Source organism: Panthera uncia, chromosome F2, assembly GCF_023721935.1.
Source record: "Panthera uncia isolate 11264 chromosome F2, Puncia_PCG_1.0, whole genome shotgun sequence".
NCBI lineage: Eukaryota > Metazoa > Chordata > Mammalia > Carnivora > Felidae > Panthera > Panthera uncia.
The window spans coordinates 44,565,196-44,580,314 of NC_064812.1; the positions used below are offsets into that span (position 1 = coordinate 44,565,196).

General features: G+C 38.3%; 1 protein-coding gene across 1 annotated transcript in view; it reads right to left on the reverse strand.

Moving 5' to 3' along the window:
* Window positions 1-15,119, reverse strand: part of LRRC69 (leucine rich repeat containing 69) — an 84,589-nt gene that overhangs the window by 12,311 nt on the left and 57,159 nt on the right. The window contains exon 8 of the mRNA XM_049632681.1: window positions 9,403-9,504. Within this exon, the coding sequence (XP_049488638.1) occupies window positions 9,403-9,504 (102 nt within the window). The remainder of the gene's footprint in view (window positions 1-9,402; window positions 9,505-15,119) is intronic.

Consider the following 15,119-nt stretch of genomic DNA (forward strand, 5'->3'; position numbering starts at 1 on the left):
TTAAAAATGAAGGTCTCTCTATTAAAAATAAATAAATAAATAAATAAATAAATAAATAAATAAATAAATAAAAATAAAGGTCTCTCTCCCAACTTGTGCACTCTCTGTCTCTAAAAATTTTAAAAAAAAAAAAAAAAAAAATAGAGGTGCCTGGGTAGCTCAATTAGTTGGGTCTCCGACTCTTGATTTCGGCTCAGGTCATGATCTCACAGGTCGTGAGATTGAGCCCGGCATTGGGCTCTGCACTGACAGCACGGAACCTGCTTGGGACTCTCTCTCCTCTCCCTCTATCTCTCTCTCTCTCTCTCAAAATAAATAAATAAGCTTAAAAATAAAATCCTAACCAAGGCATAGCCTAAATCAAAGCGCTAAAATTCTTTGACAGATAAAGTACTTAAATCAGGGCACCTCAGGGGCACCTAGGTGGCTCAGTTTGATTAAGCATCTGACTCGATTTCGTCTCAGGTCATGATCTCATGATTTGTGGAGACAGTGCCAAGTCTACTTGGGATTCCCTCTCCCTTCTGCTCTGTCCCTCCCCCACTCCCCAAAATAAATTAATTAATTAATTTTAAAAAATACAAACTGAATGGCTCAGTTGGTGGAGCATGTGACTCTTGATCTCAGGGGTTATGAGTTCAAGCCCCACACTTGTTGTAGAGGTTACTAAAAAAATTAAAACTCCTAAAAAAAATTTTTTTTTTAAAGTAGTTTAAATCAGTAACATTACCCAAATATCCAGTAAAAAGGAATAAGTACAAATATGAAATGTATAATAAATTTGGCACATTTCTAAGAAAAAAATCTTAGAGATACTTTTAAAAATACCCAAATCATTAATATATTATAAGTAAAAATCATTTTTTCTACTAAGTACAATTGACCCTTTTAACTTTTTTTTTTAACGTTTATTTATTTTTGAGACAGAGAGAGACAGAGCATGAATTGGGGAGGGGCAGAGAGAGAGGGAGACACAGAATCGGAAGCAGGCTCCAGGCTCCGAGCCATCAGCCCAGAGCCCGACGCGGGGCTCGAACTCAGGGACCACGAGATTGTGACCTGAGCTGAAGTCCAACGCTCAACCGACTGAGCCACCCAGGCGCCCCCAACTGACCCTTTTAAACAACACGGGTTTGAATTGTGTGGATCTAGTCATATGTTGATTCCTTTCCTCTCCTCTCCGCTCCTCCCTTCTCCTCTCCCTCTCCTTCCTTCCTTCCTTCCTATTTATTTTAAATTCCAGTATAACATACAGTGTTATATTACTTTCAGGTGTACAATATAGTAATTCAACAATTCTATCCATAACTCAGAGCTCACCACAATAAATGTACTCTTAATCTTCTTCCCGTATTTCACCCATCTCCACCTACCGCCCCTCTGGCAACCACCAGATTGTTCTCTATATTTACGAGTTTGGGTTTTTTTGTCTCATTTTTCTTTGTTAATTTTTTTAATTAAATTCCACATGAGTGAAATCATGCAGTATTTCTCTGACTGACCTACTTCACTTAGCATTATGCCCTCTAGATCCATCCATGTTGTTGCAAATGACAAGATTTCATTCCTTTTTAAGGCTGAATAATATTCGACTGTGTGTGTAGACACGTGTGTGTGTGTGTGTGTGTGTGTGTGTGTGTGTGTGTATTTCACATCTTTTTATCATCTATCAATGGATCCATAATTTGGCTATTGTAAATAATACTGCAATAAATGTAGGGTGCATATATCTTTTTGTTTTAGTGTTTTTGTATTCTTTGGGTAAATATCCACTAGTAGAATTACTGGATCATAGGGTAATTCTATTTTTAATTTTTTGAGGAACCTCCATACTGTTTTCCAGAGTGGCTGCACCAGTTTGCATTCCCACCAACAGTGCACAGTTTTCCTTTTTCTCCACTTCCTCACCAACAGATGTTGCTTCAGGTGTTTTTGATTTTAGACATTCTGACAGGTGTGAGGTGGTATCTCATTGTGGTTATGATTTGCATTTCCCTGATGATGAGTGATGTCGAGCACATCATTTCATGTGTCTCTTGGCCTTCTGTGTATCTTCTTTGGGAAAATGTTTATTCATGTCTTCTGCCCATTTTTAATTGGATTATTTGTTGTTTCAGTGTTGTTATAGAAGTTCTTTACATTTTTTGGATATTAACCCCTTATCAGATATATTGTCTGCATGTATCTCCTCTCATTCAGTACGTTGTCTTTTTGTTTTGTTGATTGATTCCTTTGCTGTGCAGAAGCTTTGGATTTTGATGTAGTCCCAAGAGTTTATTTTTGCTTTTGTTTCCCTTGCCTTAGGAGAAATATCAAGAAAAATGCTGCTACAGCCAATGTCAGAGAAATTACTGCCTGTGCTCTCTTCTAGATTTTTATGGTTTCAGGTCTCACATTTAAGTCTTTAATCCATTTTCAGTTTATTTTTGTAAATGGTATAAGAATGTGACTCAGTTGCAATCTTTTGCATGTAACTATCCACTTTTCCCAATACCATTTGTCTTTTTCTCATGGCATATTCTTGCCTCTTTTGTTGTAGATTAGTTGACCATATAATTATGAGTTTATTACTGGACTCTGGGTTCTGTTCAATTGATCTATGTGTCTATTTTTGTGCCAGTACCATACTTTTTGATTACTATAGCTTTGTAGTGTATCTTGAGATCTGGGATTGAGATTCCTCCAGTTTTTTCTCCTTTTTTAAGATTGCTTTGGCTATTTGTGGTCTTTTATGGTTCCATACGAATTTTAAGATGTTCTAGTTCTGTGAAAAATGCTGTTGGTATTTCTATAGGGATTACATTTAATCTTTAGATTGCTTTGGGTAGTATGGCTATTTTAACAAGATTTATTCTCCCAGTCCATGACCATGGACTATCTTCCCATTTGTTTATGTCATCTTCAATTTTTTTCATTAATGTGCTATAGTTTTCAGAGTATAGGTCTTCACTTCTTTGGTTAAGTTTGCCCTACGTATTTTATTATTTTTGGTGCAATTATAAATAAAAGTGTTTATTTAATGAATTTCTATTTCTGCTGCTTTGTTATTAGTGTATAGAAATGCAACAGATTTCTGTATATTGATTTTGTATCCTGAGAATTTACTAAATTCATTTATCATTTATAGCAGCTTACTGGTGGTCTTTAGGGTTTTCTATATACAGTATCATGTCATCTGCAAATAGTGAAACTTTTACTTCTTCATTACCAATTCAGATGTCTTTTACTTCTTTTCTTGTCTGCTGGCTGCAGCTAGGACTTCTAGTACCACGTTGAATAAAAGAGGTGAGAGAGGACATCCTTGTCTTGTTTCTGATCTTAGGGGGAAAGCTGTCAGTTTTTTCCCATTGAGTATGGTGTCTGTTATGAATTTTTCATATATGGCCTTTATTATGTTGAGGGATGTTCCCTCTAAACCTACTTTGTTGAGAGTTTTTTATCATGGATGGATATTGTACTTTGTCAAATGCTTTTTCTGCATCCATTGAAATAACTATATGGTTTTTATTCCTTACCTTGCTGACGTAATGTATCCTATTAATTGGTTTGCAAATATTGTACCACTCTTGCATTCTAGAAATAAATCCCACTTGATTGTGGTGAATGAATTTTCTAATGTATTTTTGGATTGTTTGCTAATATTTTGTTGAAGATTTTTGCATCTATGTTCATCAGAGATATTGCCCTGTAGCTCTCTTTTTTTTGTAGTTTCTTAATTTGGCTTTGGTATCAATGTAATGCTGGCCTTATAGAATGAATTTGGAAGCCTTCCTTCCTCTTCTATTTTTTTGTAATTGTTTGAGGAGACTAGGTACTCTTCTTTAAATGCTTGGTAGAATTCACCTGTGAAGCCATTTGAACTTTTGTTTGTTGAGAGTTTTTTTGGTTTTTGTTTGTTTGTTTGTTTTTTGATTACTGATTCAATTGCATCACTGGTAATCAGTCTGTTCCAATTTTTTATTTCTTCCTGATTCAGCTTTAGGAGGTATGTTTCTAGGAATTTATTCATCTCCTTTGGGCTAATTTGTTGGCTATAATCTTTCACACTCTTCTCTTATAATACTTTGTATTTTTGTGCTGTTTGTTATTTCTTCTCTTTCATTTCTGATTTTGAGTTGTATCTCTCTGTCTCCCTCTCTCTCTCTCTCTCTCTCTCACTCTCTCATCATGAATCTGGCTAAAGGTTTATCAATGTTGATCTTTTCAAAGAACTAGTTCTTGGTTTCATTGATCTGTTCTATGGGTATTTTTATTGTCGTTTGTTTGTTTATTTGGTTTTGGTTTTCTTAGTTTCTATTCCATTGTTTCTACTCTAATCTGTATTATTTCCTTCCTTCTACTGCTTGGGGCTTTTGTTCTTTCTTTTCTTTTTTGTTTTGTTTTGTTTTTGTTTGTTCTTCTTTTTCTTCTTTAGGTTAGTTTGAGATTTGTCTTGCTTCTTCATATAGGCCTGTATTGCCATAAATTTTCCTCTTAGAACAGCTTTTTCTGCATCCCCCAAATTTTGGACCATTGTGTTTTCATTTTCATTTGTCTCCATGTATTTTTTTTATTTCCTCTTTGATTTCTTGGTTGATCCACTCATTGTTTAGTAGCACATTAACATCCATGCATTTGTGTTCTTTCTAGATTTTTTATTGTAGTTGATTTCTAGTTCCATAGCATTATGGTTGGAAAAGATGCATTATATGACTTCAATTTTTTTTTTTAATTTTTTAAGACTTCTTTTATGGCCTCATGTGATCTATTCTGGAGAATGTTCTATGTGCACCTGAAAGGAACGTGTATTCTGCTGTTTAGGATGGGATGTTCTGAATATTTCTATTAGATCCATCTGGGCCAATGTATCATTCAAAGCCTCTCTTTCCTTATTGATTTTCTGTTTGGATGATCTGTCCATTGATAAAAGTGGGATGTTAAATTACCCCCCTATTATCGTATTACTACTGATTACTTCATGTTTGTTAATAGCTGCCTTATATATTTGGGCGCTCTTATATTGGGTGCATAAATATTTACAATTGTTATATCTTCTTTTTGCATTGCCCCTTTTATTATTATTATATAGTGTCCTTCTTTGTCACTTGTTACAACTTTTGTGTTAAAGTCTATATTGTTTGATATAAATATTGCTACCCTGGCTTTATTTTCGATTAGCATGATAAGTGTTCTTCCACACCTTCACTTTCAATCTGCATGTATCTTTAGGTCTAAAATGAGTCCCTGGTAGGCAGCATATAGAAAGGTCTTGCTTTCTAATCCATTCTGACACACTATGTCTTTTGATCAGAGTGTTTAGTCCATTTACATTCGAATTAATTGCTGGTAGGTATGTATTTATTGACATTTTGTTACTTGTTTTATGGTTGTTTGTGTAGTTCTTCTCTGTTCCTTTCTTCTCTTCCTCTATTGTCTCATGGTTTGCTGGCTTTCTTTAGTGATATATTTGAATTCCTTTACAGGGGCAACTGGATGGTTTAATCGATTAAGTGTCAAACTCTTGGTTTTGACTCAGGTCATGATCTCATGGTTCATGAATTTGAGCCCCACAGCCGGCTCTGTGATGATGGTGTGGAGCCTGCTTGGGATTCTCTCTCTCCCTGTCTCTCTCTGTCTGTCTGTCTCTCTCTCTCTCTGCCCCTCCCCCACTTGTGTGCACACACACTCTTTCTCTCTCTCTCAAAATAAATAAATAAACATGAAAAAAATTAATTATTGGTAGGCATGTATTTATTGACATTTTGTTACTTGATTTATAGCTGTTTTTGTAGTTGTTCCCTGTCCCTTTCTTCTCTTGCTCTCTTCTCTCATGGTTTGCAGGCTTTCTTTAGTGTTAGATTCCTTTGTCTTTTAAATTTTTTGTGCATCTATTACTGGTTTTTTGTTTTGTCATTACCATTAGGTTTATATATAACATGTTGTGCATATAACAGTCTATATTAGGTTGATGGTCACTTAAGTTTGAACCCATTCTAAAAGCACTAAATATTAACTTCTCTCCCCTCCATGTCTTTTGTATATAGTGTCATACTTCACATTCTTTGATTTTATGAATCCTTTGATTTTTATAGATATATTTAATTTTGCTTTTATCCATCCTACCTTTCTTACTCTTGCTTATATTATAGTGTTTTCTTTCCACTCAAAATTCCTCTTTAACATTTCTTACAAGACTGGTTTAGTGGTGATGAATTCCTTTAACCTTTGTTTGCCTGGGAAACTCTTTAACTCTCCTATAGAGTATTCCTGATGGAAGGTTTGTTGTTGTTGTTTTCCCTTTCAGCACCTTGAATATAACATGCCACTCCCTTCCAGCCTACAAAGTTTCTGCTGAAAAATCAGCTCGTAGATTTATGGTGTTTCCCTTCTATGTAACTGATTTCTCTTCTCTTGCTGCTTTTAAAATTTTCTCTTTATCACTACTTTTTGTCATTTTAATTACAATGCTCTCGGTGTGGACCTCCTGGGGCTGATTTTGTTGGGGGCTTTCTGTGCTGCCTAGATTCGCGTCTCGTTTCCTTCCCCAGATTTGGGAAGTTTTCCGCTATTATTTCTGCAAATATATTTTCTGCCTCCTTTTCTCTCTCTTCTCCTCTGGTATCCTTATAATGTGAATGTTATTATGCTTGGTGGTGTTGCTGAGTCCCCTTAATGTATTCTCAATTTTTACTAATCTTTTTTTCTTTCTCCTGTTCAGCATGTTTACCTTCTATTACTCTGTCCTCCAGGTCAACTGATCCATGCTTCTGCTTCCTGTAATCTATTCTCTATTTCCTCTAGTGTATTTTTAATTTCATCTTTTGAATTCATCTCTAAATGGTTTTCATTTTCTTTGTCTTTGTTGAGGTTCTCACAGAGATCTTCCATTCTTTTCTCAGGCCCAGTGAGTATCTTTGTGACCATTAATTTAAATTATCTACCAGGCATATTACTCATCTCCATTTTGTTTAGCTCTCTTATGATTTGTCCTGGTCTTTCATTTTGGACATATTTCTCTGTCTTTTCATTTTGTCTCTTTGTATCTATGTGTTAGAAAGATCAACTATGTCTCCTGCTCTTGCAGGTAATGGCCTTATGAAGGAAATGTCCTGTGATGCCCTGTAGTGCAATGTCTCGTGTTCGTCAGAATCTGGAGCTTCAAGGGTGTCTCCTATATATATTTTGTGCACCCTACTCTTGGGGCTGAGCTGCATTTGTCTTCAGTGGAATTGCCAACAATGGCTCACTTTCCCTGTTGTTGGCAAGGTTTGGTCCCTGTTGTTAATGGACCAATCTGGGGCTGCCTTGGGCAGAGATGCAGTTGCACCAAACTGCAGGATACTCTCCCTGTGTTGTCCCCCAGGAGGCTTTTGCTGCTGGAGCTGTAGTTCAACTGGTATGTGTGGTTATCTTCCAAACTTCCTGGGACAGAAGTCACTTTGGAGTGGTGCTGGCCCCTACTGGGGCTGCTTGCACATTGCCACACTTGTGGCACACCTCTGGACTCCTGTGGAGGACAGGTTGGTGGGGGTGGGTCAATAGGAGAATGCGAGGGTGGGGTGCACAGTGTTAGCAAGTTTTGTGTAGGTCCACTGTGTCAGGGGACCTGTAGTCACTTTGGAAAACTCCCGGGGAGACTGGGGCAAGAGGGGTGAGTCTGCAGAACTGCATGGGTATGGGGTACACTGTTAGCAAGCCAGGTAGTGTTCACACTGTACTGGTTCCTGCAGGTCTCCATGTATCTAGGCTAGGGGGTGGGGGAGGGAAATAGAGCTTGTCAGCTCTTTTGTTCTTAGAAAAGTCTCCTAAAGATCCCTGCCCCTGCTGCAGAGGCTCTGAGATAAGTAAACAAATAGCTTTCCCATACCCCTGGTGTTTTTCAAACCGCAGCTTCTATGCCATATCATTGGGGCTGTTTGTTATACTGCAGTCTCTTTAAGGGCAAGGAACCAGTTTTCTACCACCCTTTGGTTCCCCCAGACCCAAGCTGCTGATTTTTAAAGTTCCAGGAGTTAAGCCCCACTGATTATAAAAACTCACAATGTTAAGTCCCTCTGCTTTTCAAAACCAATGATTTTTTTTCAATAAATACAACATAGTAGTATAAATGTATTTTCTCTTCTTTATGATTTTCTTAACCTTCACTTTTCTCTAGCTTACTTTATTGTAAGAATACAGTACATAATACATATATACATTAACTCCTATTTGTTATGTGTTAATATGTAAATCAACTCTTTATGTTACTGGTAAGACTTCCATCAACAGTAGACTATTAGTAGTTAAGTTTTGCAGGAATCAAAATTTATGCATGGATTTTTGACTCCCTGGGGATTTGTGCTCCTAACCGCCATGTTGTTGAAGGGTCAACTGTGCGTGTGTGTGTGTGTGTGTGTGTGTGTGCATATGCACGCACATGCCTGCATAAAATTCTTGTGCTCCTGGGACCTTATAGTTTTAGAAAAGGGGGAAGAAATACTGCTCTCTCACTCTGCATCTTCATGCTGGACACACAGCAACATTCTTGCCCTCAAGGGATCCCAGTGAGACTACTGCCACATTGGGTTGACTGCTCATTCTGTCCCGTCCACAAACCAGACCCTCCTCCAGAAAGGGACTAGCCCTGTTTCCCTTTCCCTCACCTTCCAGCAGACTCTTTCTAAGACAATGGAGCTTTCCAAGCATGGAGTCTGAAGCCCAGCTTTTAGGTTGGCATCATCATACTAACACATACTAGCTCTGTGAACATGGACAAGTTATTTAACTTACACTGATCTCAGTTTATCAGTAAAAGGGGGGCAATAATGGCACTACTTTTTAAGGTTATTGGAGGACTAAATCATAAATTAGTTCATTCCTGTTAAATACTTAGAATCTGAGAAGTCCAAATTCATGATGGAGACTCATAATCAACTGTGGGAAGATCTGCAATCTTAATTCATCTGTCACTAAAAAACACACAAAGAGAGTCCTCTAATATGCTTTTCTATTCCATATTTTAATATCATCAATTTGTCTAATTAAAGTGAACATGATTTCTGGGTCAGATTCATTTATCCACTAGAAACAGGGACAAGTGAAAATGGGAAGGAAGAGGCAAAAACTTATGGTAAAAACAAATCAAATACACCCTTTAAATAATACTAAAAAAATACTTGGAAGGTTAAAGTGAAAACAACTTCCTCTCTTTTCTTTTCATCCAATAAAATGTTTCCATTTCTCCAAATTTGGTCACTCTAGATATCAGTATTACATTGGATTCTATAAGCCAGTCAAAGAGATTATGTCTAGGATCCACATTGCCAATGGACTAGGGTTGCTGTAATCATTTACCAGTTGGCAAGAATGCTTTAAAAGAAAACTCTTTAAAACTTAAATCATAGCTTTAGTTTCAAGAGCTGTGTGAATGGTATAAGGCTTCACCTGTAGACTCCAGACATCATCCTGTTGTACAGCGGTAACTGGCTCCTTCAGGAACAGAGGGTTTCCTTCACAGTAGAATTCCCTCAGCTTCAGGTTCTGAAACTTTCAAAACAAAATAAAAACTTCATTTCATCATAAAATAACAAACTTCACTTTTGAGGCTCATCTTACTTTATTTAGAACTTATATTCCATGTTAATATTTTCACATGGAAATACTCTATTGTTAAAAGCATAAAGGTCTTCATGCTGGAATGAATGGCATTGACCTTAGAGGTCCCTGGTGGCATCCCCAATACTAGACAGCAGAGAAAACTTGTTGAGGATAACAGAACTGATTAGTAATAGAACAGGGGTTAGTTAAATAATCAAATGCTGGGAATATTTTGCAAATAATATATTTGTTAGAAAACCAAGTATGATGAAAAATAACGTTCTAATTTACACCAAAATGCAGGTCTGAAAGACTGTGAACCATGACCCATTTATGTTCAGTAAGAAAGGTAAGAGAAACAAAGGAAAATCAAAATGCCCTATGAATAAAACCTAACTTCAACTGGACTCTACCATTTGAGTAGAAAAATAAGGGATTCTCTCATACTAATACTGTGCCTTGCCTCCCAGAAACTCATGCAGTTTTCAAAGTTAAACTCACTTTAGGGAATTACTTTCCTGAACTTCAGTTTCAGCTTTGAAATGGAAAAAAAAAGAAGACCCATCTTTGGTGGTGTGCTGGTAAAACAGTTCTCTGGAAAGAATATAATTTTTTTAAAGCCCTGATTTGTGGCATATTTTGGTTCCTTATTCCTTAGTATAACTACTTCTACCATGGCGATTACAGTCACAAAACACAGAGCTGGGGAGAAATATGGAAAATTGGTTCTTATGAGCCAGGATGCGCTGACATCATCACACCGCTGTGTCTCACACTTACAGGAAAGTTACAGATAGTTCCCTGAATTCTGCCTAGGGTTTGAAACATAGCAAGCATTCAATAAACTAAAATAATTGATTTAAAACATCTTTCCAGGGTGTCATGTCACTAGGTCTCAAAAGTCTCCAGAAATCTCTACAACACAGACAAGATTTTGAAATAAAACACAGAGCTCAAGGCCATGTTGGAATCACCTTGTCTCCTGGTCCCACCACAGACATTCTGCCTTTCCTAACGCAGCTTCCTATGTTGCCCACCATGAGGGAGCAACCTAGACAGTTGAATCCAATGGTAGCCCCCAGTCAGTGCTGAGTGTGTTGAAATGAAGAAAGCACTCCCTGTGCTTAACGGAACCATGATAGTTTCCTTTCTGTCCTAAAGAACAACAGTCCATAATTTATATCAAAACTCATAGCCCCTTTTTTCAAAACAGATACAAACTTGAATATCTTGGTATATGTAAACATCATTAACATCATTTCAAGTTGAACTGTGCTTCAAAGAGCATACATTTCTCTATATGGAATCATGCTTTTCTTCCTTCAAATCCTGTCACTACACTTCCATCATACATGGTAATGAGTTATTCAGTTTGCTAACTTACCACACATATTTCAAAAGGAGGTGATCCTAATGAAATTAATTACTGAAATTCATTAGTATGTGTTTTGCAAAGTGACAAAATCTCTCAATGTCCACTCTGAATATTCCCCAGAATATTCAGAAAAATTTTTTGTACCCTCTCTCTGTTCACTACTGGATTTCCTGTCAGCCTAGTAACTTAATAGAACAATATTTTTGTCCAGTAGCAAAATCAGTTACATTATCTTCTATTAGTAAAATGTTGTTACAGCTTGTCAGAGTCTCTTTGCACGCGCTTACTCAAACATTAAGAGCTATCAGTTTTGGGGCACCTGGGTGGCTCAGTCAGTTGGGCAGCCGACTTCAGCTCAGGTCATGATCTCGTGGTTTCTGAGTTTGAGCCCCAGCTGGGCTCTGTCCTGACAGCTCAGAGCCTGGAGCCTGCTTTGGATCCTGTGTCTTCCTTTCTCTCTCTGTGCCCTTCCCCCACTCATGTTCTGTCTCTCTCTGCCTCTCACAAATGAATAAACGTTAAAAAAAATTTTTTTTAAGGGGCGCCTGGTTGGCTCAGTCAATTAAGCATCCAACTTCAGCTCAGGTCATGATCTCACGGTTCGTGGGTTCCAACCCCGCGTTGGGCTCTGTGCTGACAGCTCAGAGCCAGGAGCCTGCTCCGGATTCTGTGTCTCCCTCTCTCTCTGCTCCTCCCCCACTCATGCTCTGTCTGTCTCTGTCTCTCAAAAATAAATAGACACTAAAAAAAGTATTTTTTAAAGAGTTATGAGTTTTATCCCAACTGGAACAATTTTGCCCCTCCCCCACAACAGAGATTTACAGACATTTTTGGTTGTCATAACTGGGTAAGGGGAAGTATTGCTGGCATCTAATTAGCAAAGGCCAGGGGTGCTGCTAGGCATCCTACAATGCATAGGACAGCCCCAACAACAAAGAATTACCAGGTCCAAAGCAGTGGTGAAGTTGGAACATCATAAGCATTCACTGACCTGTCATATCTGGAGAAGGGACTGGCAGCTACAGAGGAATAAAGGTTAAAATGAGGGTTTTTTTTTTTTACTTTTCTAAGATAAGGGTCACTTGAGCATGTAGAAGGTAAATGCCAACATAGATTAATGTAAAGGAGAAAAAAAGGATAATTGAAATAATAACGATCAGGTGAACACAGAATGACCTTTGAATACTAACATCTTTGCATTATTTCCTCCTCTGTGGCCACAGGAAAGGAGGTATAAATGCAGGCATGGATAAGTTTGAAGGTGCAGGTTTGGATCACTGAAGGAATCAGACATGATGCCTTCAATTTTGTCTTAAAAATAAAGAGTAAGACCATCTGTTAACTGAGTTGTGAAGCAAGGTGTCATTGTGGAAAAAGGCATGAAGAAGGTGGTGAAAGCTGGGACTATGCTACAGGTTTTTGAAGAGAAACCTGGCCAGAGACAGAGGTGCTGAGGGATGACCTACTGGAATCAACACAGTTGTGGTTTTTCCTGTCCATATATTTTGTGCTTCCATTTAGCACTTAGTAGCCCAGATCCAACACTGAGAATTTACAGAATATGTGCATCAGAAAGCAAGGGAATGAATGCATTGCATGTACTAAAGAGCAAATGATTCGGACTTTATGATCTAGACTAGATAGAAAAAGAAATGATAGTACAATGTTTCAATGAACCAGGAGTAAAAGGAGAAGTAAAGGGATGTGAAGTCTCAGTGACCCAAAAGAAAAGATATGGCTATAAAGCAATAGGGAACTGGAACATAGAAGGAACCAGTGCTCAAACTGCCATCTTGGACTTTAATTCTTCCAATTTAGAGCAGATGAAGATGATGTTAAGATCCAGACATAAGGGGCACCTGAGTGGCTCAGTTTGGTTAAGTGTCCCACTCTTGGTTTCAGCTCAGGTCATGATCTTGCAATTCGTGAGATCGAGCACCACATAAGGCTCTATGTTGACAGCGTGGATCCTACTTGGGATTCTTTCTCTCCCTCTCTCTCTGCCCCCCTCGTTGTCTCCCCCTCCCTCTCTCAAAAATAAATAAACTTTAACAAAAAAGAAGAAAAGATCCAGACGTGAGAGTGGAGGTGGTTTGTTGAAATAAACACTGAAAAACTCGTTAAAATCAAGGATTCAAGGTGCTCTGTGCTGAAGATTCCTTGTTTTTTTTAAAGTTTATTTATTCATTTTGAGACAGAGAAAGTGTGAGTGGAGGAGGGGCAGAGAGAGAGGGAGAGAGAGAATCCCAAGCAGGGTCTGCACTGTCAGCATAGAGCCCAACATGGGGCTCAAACTCACAAACCATGAGATCATGACCTGAACCAAAACCAAGAGTTGGTTGCTTAATTGGCTGAGCCACCCAGGTACCACAAGCTGAAGGTTGCTTGTATCAACCACCTTTACAAATGAACTTCCTGAGTAATTCTCTCAAATATTTGGGTGTCTATGAAAAATCTCCTGCTGGAAGTCCCACAATGACTAAAAAGTCTAACATCTGAAACTGAACTCATGTTTCCTCCAAATTTTCCTCTTTCCTTTTCCTGATCAGCCACGTCAAATCTCCCGCCATGTTCTGTCAGTTCTACCTTCTTGAAACTTCTGGAATCTATCCTTTCTTTCCATCTCGCTCTCCTACCAACCTCCTCACTACTTCTGCAGAATCTCCTCCTACCTTCCGACCCCAGCCACTAACACTCTGCCTTGATTAAAGCCTTCACCCTACATGAATTATTGCAATAGTACTCAAATTAGTCTCCATGCAAACCTCTGCTGCCAAAATTGTCTTTTAAAATAAGAATTTGATCATAATACAATCCTGCTGAAAAATTTTCAATGTTCTCTTTTGTCCACAGAATGAATTCAAAATCCTTAGTATGTCATAATTGGCTCTCCTCAGCTGGTTTCTCCAACCCTATATCCTGGTAAGCTCAACCTTTGCCCTTACATGCCAGCCATCCCAAGGTACTTAGGGGTCTCACAAGAGGCCTGTGTCTTATCTCACAGTTATTACTAATGCTTTGCCTTCTTCTCACCCCATTCCTGGAACACTTCTTCAAAATGAAAATATCACCCACCTAAGCTTCTCTGGCTTCTGCCAAATGTTTCCACGTCCACTCCTTGGGCCTTATATATAAATCATACCACCTACAAACACTATGAAATAATCATTGTTGAAAAGTATCTTCATCTACCAGGCTTTTGTCTCTTTAAGAACGATATCTTAAGTGCCTATAAATGCAACTTCTAAATTCAGTACTTTGAGCATAGCTGATGACCAGTAAATAATTGCTATATTAACAAATGTCTTCTCAGATATCCCCAGGTACCCACAGCTCTCCCTGGAAACTCAAAATTTTCAAAGGCCTCCTTCTCCACAAGGGGTCAATTGTGGTAACTGTTCCTCCAAAGCCCCATGCCTCAGGAACAATGTATACGTTCAGCAAGTCCTTCTGTTGCTTCCACTAGCCTAAAGTAGTGAGGGAGATCAGAAGGATCTGGTTTAGCAAGAACACCATTAACGTAAACAAGGAGAAAGGAGGCTGAGATTTAATAATAACCAAACCAGAAGTGATAAGTAGGCTAACAGCAAATTACTATGGACTCTTCAGACCATTTCAGAACTCATGGGGTTACCCATTAGGAAGAACTAGAATTTCTAAATAAGCTAAAGCCTAACTTGCAAAGAGGAAAAGATTTTAAGTGTGGGGCTATGGCATTCAAAAAAATATATGTTAACAATTCTAAAAGGGACATGAATAAGATTTGTGACCAATGAGAAATTCAAGAAAATAAGTGATACACTTCATATCTAATCAGAATTGTGTAATGAGTAGGCTGATGATATCATTTGAACATAAGAAAGCCAAAAACTCTCTTCTGGGAACCCTTGTCTCACACACCCTGTACAAGTGGGAGTGAAAACAGGCACAAAGTGACCTCAAGTGAGGATCCTTTAGTATCTGCTGGTTACTTGTCCCAAGAGAAGACCCTTAGAAGGAGTTGAAGAGAGGAGGCCAAGAGAAGCCTGGAAGGAGGGAGATAACTAAACTCCAGGCTCTAAACACACACACACACACACCCCTTCCTCAATTCTGGCCAGGGAGAAGCGACCAAAGGTCCCCAAGCTCAAGGCCCTTCCTGCCTGCCTTCACTACACTTGGCCTTAAAGCTGATGGGACAGTGGCTCCA